This window comes from Poecilia reticulata, linkage group LG15, assembly GCF_000633615.1.
Source record: "Poecilia reticulata strain Guanapo linkage group LG15, Guppy_female_1.0+MT, whole genome shotgun sequence".
Classification (NCBI taxonomy): Eukaryota; Metazoa; Chordata; class Actinopteri; order Cyprinodontiformes; family Poeciliidae; genus Poecilia; species Poecilia reticulata.
Window position 1 is genome coordinate 9,168,104 of NC_024345.1, and position 7,578 is coordinate 9,175,681.

General features: G+C 38.4%; 1 protein-coding gene across 1 annotated transcript; it reads left to right on the forward strand.

Annotated features, from left to right (window-relative positions):
* The first annotated feature begins 3,481 nt into the window (after positions 1-3,481).
* Positions 3,482-5,710, forward strand: LOC103476636 (homeobox protein Hox-D4b-like). Its single transcript, XM_008429108.2, has 2 exons — positions 3,482-4,284; positions 5,273-5,710. The coding sequence occupies exons 1-2, from the start codon at positions 3,837-3,839 to the stop codon at positions 5,575-5,577; spliced, it is 753 nt and encodes a 250-aa protein (XP_008427330.1). The 5' UTR covers positions 3,482-3,836; the 3' UTR covers positions 5,578-5,710.
* The last annotated feature ends 1,868 nt before the right edge of the window (positions 5,711-7,578 follow it).

Genomic DNA, 7,578 nt, shown 5'->3' on the forward strand with positions numbered 1-7,578 from the left:
ATATAATTTTCCTGTCAAAATATAGATACCCTCCTAGATAAGTTAAATGTGGTATTAACCATAAAATTGCCCAATTTGACATTCTGAAAATAAATTTGCTCAATAGAAGCATGTAATTTTGGAAAGAAACTCTCTTTTCTCAATAAAATGTTTTGGAACTGGGATGAGGTGGGGTTTTATTTGGCTGTATCAAAATTGGTGTATTTTGTAAAACTGCAATGCAAACACTTTCCTCACATCATGCCACGTGATCAACAGTAGATGTTACTGCAAACAGAAAAGATGAAGAAGACGACAGGAAGGGCTAGGAGGATGGTGGTTCTTTAAAGGACTTCTCATATGAACAAACTTATTCACACGATTTAATGGAAACATCACAATTGCAAAGTGGTGGGTTATTTTTTTTTTAACTTTATCGGAATGTCAACAAAGTTTTGTGCATGTTTGTAATGGAAGCTCAGGTAGTGTTGGAGGAAATGAGTACCAATGAGACTGAGAGAGTTCCCTACAAATACAGGATTATTGATGTTCTGGTCGGCTGTAGTCCTTCTAGCAATCTCTGCTGTCCTGGCATGACGGAGCAGAGCCAACTCCTTCTGTCTGTGCTGATAGGAGATGAGCTCCTGCTTCCTTTTTTCCACTGTCTTCTGTAAATCCTTCTTTAACTTTCTTGCAGACAGATTTAACAGTCTAACTGGTTTACAGTTATTACACACATGTATCATACTTAATGCCGTATGTCCTATTAATAAGGTATTGGTGTCAAAAGATGTCACCAGTGGTTGTTATAAAGCACCTGAAGACGTTGAACAGCAGGAATGTATATAAAATGGAAGGTTTGTAGTTTTAATGTTTCCAGAGGAAGAACATCTTCTGGGTTTATAAGACCGCTGAGTCAAGACAAATTACTAAAAATTACAACAAATCTCTACAAGAAGAACACAAGGAGCCATCAGTAGACAGCTGTGAACAGATTCTTCGCCTATATATACCCTGTAGAACCGAATGTGTGTGGAGCTGCCCTGGTCACAGATTGGGTTCTAGGGGAGTCTATGGGCGATGACTAGTCATCTATCAGAATCCGTGACAGGAAGGAAAAGGGACGAGTGTTTGCAACGCTGCTGCCTGGCCAAAGGCACTTATCCTTCGCCAGATCTCTCGTTCATCTGCTAGGACTCAGAAATCCTCTGCATGGCATAAATCTGCTTGGGTGTTGGGCAAGGCACGGGGAAGCTTTGGTTAGGTGGCAGGAATATAAAGCAGTCATGTTGCTTTACACAAATTGAGCTGCATGTTTTTTTCACCATAAAAAAATGGGATTTTGCTACCAGATCAAATTTCTTGTGGCATTTTGGTCGACTTCAAAAAAAAACATCAGTCGAATTTCCGCAAACTAAATCATTTCCATTTATTGACTCACGTACGGAGATTTTGTAAAAGGTTCAAAAGGTTCAAAACTATTCATACTCATACTTTTTTTTTTATTCTCCAAATTTGTAAGACTGGATGGATAACAACAAAAATGTTTTTAATTCTTCCCAATTCTTCAGTCTAAATTTTGGTGTGGACTTTAGGACACTTTGACACAACTTGTGCTGGACTATTACATTAACAGTGTTTCCATGAAAGTTTTTTATACAAATTTTGAATTATTACATCAGAACTTTTTTTCTCGATTTTGCAGAAATGATTTTACTCTTTTCTGAAAAAGGAAAATGAGCCAAAAGGGAAACGGAAAAACATCTGCTGCATCATAAAAAGTTATGATGCAGCGAACATTTACCTCACGTGACTGATCATCTTAGATCTTCCCGGAACTAAGATGATCAGTTCACCAAAACTGTTTGACATGACAGAACAATTACAGCTTCCCTGTCAGCAACACATTTCTGAAAACCTCATGTGTGCTCCATGCTAACTTGCAATCTCTGCTTATTATAACCATGTGTTACATCAGTAGTTGATGAAACAACATTTTGTGTAGCTGGTCGCTCCAAGCAAGTAGATGGAGACTATGTCGCAATTTCTTTTGTTTCTTTTTTGCATCATTTTAAAAGTTCACTCAAAAGTGACATGACAGTTGGACGGAAACAGCTGGTGTTGAACTGACTGTGTGATTATGCTCATTGTCCTGTTGGAAGGTGAAGCTCCAGTCTAGTTTCCATTATTTTTCTAACAGATTTTTCTTTCAGGTTTGTTGTTTACTCTCTCCAGCTGTCCTGTCCCTGATGAAGAAAGACCACCCCACAGCATGATACAACCACTATGTGATGTCATTTAGACTGAAAAGTTTCATTTTGATCCCATCTGACCATTTTATTCCACATGGTTCCTGTCAAGAAAAAAAAAAATTTCAAGATGAACTCTGGAAGACTTTGACACTGTGGCAAAATGAGAAAAAGTGTGTGTGAATACTTTTGCAAGGCAATATAAAATTCAAATTACATTCTTGATTGTATATGAGGCTATAAATATGAAACAGATTTGTTCAAACTGATGAAAATGAAGCAAGGCAAATCTGATCGTTATAAGCCTATTTGGGCTGATGACTCATTAGATTGATAACCTTCACAGAGATATCAGTTCAACTTTCATATGCATTACATGCTGGGCTGCATTCATCCTCCAGCCAGGTTTTCCTTCATTAAGCTGTAGTTCTATAGTTACTAGCTGCATCATCTGACCTGCTGCTAAGTGGCGCTCTTGAGTTTTTAAGAGGAATAAAACCTGAACTTTTAGTGGATTTCAAATGCAAAAGTGAGTTTTTATGGCATTTACAAAAGAAAAGTAACATCCATCTGAACACAAAGATGGAAGTTACTTCTCTCCCTAACATGTGACCGTCTCTTCGTGTGAGGGCTCAGCTTTAAACTTTCCATTAGTATCCAGCATAATTAAGTTGCGTTTCTCTTTATGTTCCTCTCTTTTTTTCTTAAAGTTGCATTTTTCTCTGCTTCAGCATCATTTTTTAGGCAAAGTTCCGCATCCCCTGCCCCCCGAACCACCCCGGCCTGACCCCGGCCCGAACAACAAGCCCAAACTACTAGTCACTGTCTGGGAGCCTTTTATCCCTTTTGCTTCTTTTATTTTGGGGGACCTTTCTGACCGGCCACGTTTTGTTGTCCGTCCTTTTTACTCACCACAAGGCCAAATATGACCCCCACGGCCCTCAATATGGGAGATAAATTTTTCAGCCCAGGCCATCTGTGGAGAGAAAAAGTCATAAATCTACAGTCTGAAAGGTGGGAGGGTCAGTAGATAGATAGATAGATAGATAGATAGATAGATAGATAGATAGATAGATAGATAGATAGATAGATAGATAGATAGATAGATAGATAGATAGATAGNAGATAGATAGATAGATAGATAGATAGATAGATAGATAGATAGATAGATAGATAGATAGATAGATAGATAGATAGATAGATAGATAGATAGATAGACAGACAGACAGACAGACAGACAGACAGACAGACAGACAGACAGACAGACAGACAGACAGACAGACAGACAGACAGACAGACAGATTTTGTTGTTGTTTATTTACATTTCCTGTGTTCACAAACATCTAATAGCGGTAATTTTTCCAAGCTGCAAATCTTCATTAAGTCCGTGATGAAAATTTTTTCCCTCCTAAATTATCCCATTACGTTTGACATAAACGTCCCAGAGTGCGGCCTCTGATTGGTTGGCTGACGGGCCACGTGACCCGCGCGGCCGTCTGTCTATTTGACAGCCGCAGGATGGCTCGATGCCAGAGGGGGAAAAGAGACAGAGAGAGGAGATAGAAAGAAAAATTAGTATTCTCCTGTTATCCTCGCTATAAATCAATCATGGAGTCCTTCGTGGTGAGCTGTAAATACGCCGAGCCGCAGTTCCCGCCTTGTGAAGAAGATTACAGTAATTTTAGTGACCAAGGGGGGTATTACAACAGCCCTCAGGACAATGGCAGTTACGCAGGGGGTTATCAGCCTATGCAGCCTCATCCGCCTGCGTACGCATCACAACAAACCGGCTACCAACAATCTGTACAGGGCCATCACCGGGACGATGCAGAGGAGCGGCCACAGCATCAGCAGCAGCACACTGCGACCTACCCGCTGTATAGAGAGCCAGACACGTCCGAGAAGGAGAGGTTCCCCGTGGGAGACATGCAGTGCCACCAGGCCTGGATGACCTGCGCCAAGCCGGCTCAGGTGCAGAGGAAAGCGGCTGGCCTGGGGAAGGACAAACCGCCCATTATCGTCTACCCCTGGATGAAAAAAGTGCACGTCGCGCATGGTGAGAACCATGACCAAATCAAAAAGCTTTGTTTGTTTTTTTGTTTCTTTCTTTCTTTCTTTCTTTCTTTCTTTCTTTCTTTCTTTCTTTCTTTCTTTCTTTCTTTCTTTCTATTTGTTAGCATCTTCTTTCTTTTTCTCTGTCAAATAATTTACAACCTCAGTGAAAGCAGGCGAGAATTACAACCCCTATAAAGTTTTATGGCCCTGCTGCAGCGCATATAGGCGACGTGTGTATGCGTGTGTGTGCGCGTGTGTGTGTGTGCTGAACAGTGTGCGTGGGGACGTGCAACGATGTGAACAAACAAAAAGCTGCAAGTTAAAAGTAAAAAAAAAGAAAAGAAAAAAAAAGAAACAGAAACATTCCCTTTTTGGATCTCTTCCCGATCGACCACAAATGATCGTTATACAAAGTAAAATGATAACTGCTTTCTTTTATGGCCTAATAACTGTTGTTTTTTTTAGATAAAAATTGATTCAGTTTGATAAGGAGTCCTTTAGTGAAGGAGACTTTGTCGTTTTATTTATATTTGACTTGATTTCATATTATATTTTTTTCTTTTTCTACTTTATTATTCGTAGTACACTTGTACTAGTATTTTATTTACATTTCACTTATTTTCCTTCTGCCAAGAAATAATGTTTATACAAAATATGATAAAGCAGTATTTTTCATAGTTATTATTGTTAGTATCATATATACTATATATACTACTGTTGATTTTTCACAGACAATCCCAATCGAATAATCGAAATTATTGTCTCTCTCTCTCTGTGTGTGTGTGTGTGTGTGTGTGTGTGTGTGTGTGTGCGTGCGTGTGCGTGTGTGTGTGTTAAATGTTAAACTTAAATTAATAAATATAAATGCAATATTCAAAAATAAGTATTACAAATATTTAAATATTTAATATTTTAAATATCGGTTAAATGTAATTCATCCATTATTTATTTATTTATTTATTTATTTATTTATTTATTTATTTATACAGTCAATCCCAATCACGTTGGGCCGGAACCGAAGCGGCTGCGCACAGCGTACACGCGCCAGCAAGTCCTCGAGCTCGAGAAGGAGTTCCACTTCAGTCGGTATCTCACGCGCCGCCGCCGGGTTGAGGTGGCCCATGCTCTCTGTCTGTCCGAGCGTCAGGTGAAGGTGTGGTTTCAGAACCGGCGCATGCGCTGGAAGAAAGACAACAAGCTTCCCAACACCAAAGGAAGGAGCAAAACCAAGAAAGCGACGGACAACAATAATAACAGCAGCGACTGCAGCGTGAAGGCAGCGATAACCGTCTGACATGAGCCGAAGTGATTCAAGCTGACTGATTCAGCAGTCCTGAAATATTTGAACTGCTTTAAAGCGTTGTGATGTTTATTTTATTATTATTGTTTGTATTCTGAAGGATGTTGTATCAAGGTCCGGCCTCATATACGAGTAATCGATGAATGTATTATGGTGACCTTAACGGTCTGTCGCTCCTTTGATACAAACACGAATTATCCCCCACTTTAATACCCGATCGGCACTATAAGCACAGTGCCACAAATGTTAATGTTGGTTATTTTGGAGAAACAGGGTTTTTATCTTTTACAGGGTAAATAAGCATATAATACAGGGTTTTTAATAGCTACCTAGAAAGTTAAAATAATTTATGAGCGTGCACGCTACCAAAATGGTCCGAGAGCCGCCGCTTAAAAACAAGACCAAATTGTTCAATGGCTGACCAGCAGAATAGTTGAATAAATAATGTTTTAGCATTTTTGTAGGAAAGTAGCCATATTAGTATTATTTTGTTTTCGGTTTGAATTGAAAAAAAGAGAGTAAAAAAACATAAGATGGATCAGGCATTTATAGGTACGACTTTATTTGTTCGAGCAGCTGAATTGTGTAAATTCAGCTGATTCTCTCAGGGTTACACGGTTTCACAAACTTCCTGAAATGTTTAATTCATTTAAATTAAATTCATTTTCCATTACAGAAAAAAATACTTACTTTTCATTCCACTTTAATAGGCTATTCAAGCCTATATAAGCCAGTACGTATTTTAATTATTATTTAGAAACGCATTTTATTTTTTAAGCATTTTTTAAAATTCTTTTTATGTACGTCCTTTAAAAAAACAAAAAAACAAAAAACAAAAAGTCCTCTTGTGAAAATTTTATACGTGAAAATGTTTTGATAATAACAGATGATAAAAATAAAAGTATGCATCTTCTGTGTATCATGTTTTTATTATTATTTTATGTGTCAAAATTAGAATCCGGCAATGCCTCATCCAATTAGTCTAAATGATTTGAATTACAGCATTCAAGTTGTAAAATTTATATCTATATAAGGTAAATACATTATTTAACAAAGAAGATATGCTCTGTCGGATAAACGATCTTTGTTACAACAGAAATATGATCCAGCAGAGGTGAGCCAATATTGAGCTATAAACATTTTTATTTCGACTCCATTCGTTAATGTTCCACCTCTTAAAGGGCCTCGATTATTTTAGTTCAGGCTGCTTGTGTGATTCACCCAGGTGGAAACCCGATGGTCTGTCTGAAAAGAAAGGTCCACCCAAATCCATATGGTCCTCTGATGGAGTGTTGATGAATGGAATACGAGGACTGAGAGCCCAGAGACAATAATTGTCACTTTCCGGTGCAGAAGCGGTTAAGAGTGTAGGACAGGCAGGAGGAGGCTGACAGAAACCTAACGCCGTCCACAACCGCACCTTTCAATGCCCGATTACAGCCTGCAATGCGCGATGCTTCCTTCAAACTAAAGCATTTCAACAATAACTCCGAGTGAGGGGAAACTTCAAACGTATTATTATCACTGCGCCCTAGACCACATCACTTTTAAAAATATTTAGCATAAATTAGTTTTTCCGACGTAAGAGAGAGAGAAAATAAACGCATCCACGCAGGGTTAAGAGAAACTGGTAACCATCTCCAGCGGCCGCCCCGGACAGCATCGCCCCCGTGTGGTTACTTTGGGTCCCCTACGCAGATAGTACGTCAAGCCTTGAACTACACTGAAAAAAGTGTGATCAGGGTTAAGTAATATTTACTAAATAAATAAGAGCAAACTATACATAATAAAAAAGACTGTGTGCAGTTTTGAATCTCACTGAGCTGAATTAACCAAATTTGAATATTTTTTTAATTGCATTTTACTCTGTTTTTATTTAAATATAATCAGCAAAAAAACAATAAGTATTATTTATTTATTTTCATTGGTAAAGTGAAAAATGCAGAAAATTGATAAATTTTACTCATTTGGGAGGCCTTGACTTTTTCCCGCCCA

Bases quoted from the DNA above. Each gene is read 5' to 3' on its own strand.
- LOC103476636 (XM_008429108.2), top strand. From the start codon at position 3,837: ATGGAGTCCTTCGTGGTGAGCTGTAAATACGCCGAGCCGCAGTTCCCG. The intron at 4,285-5,272 runs GTGAGAACCATG...TTATTTATACAG, and splicing joins AAAAGTGCACGTCGCGCATG to TCAATCCCAATCACGTTGGG.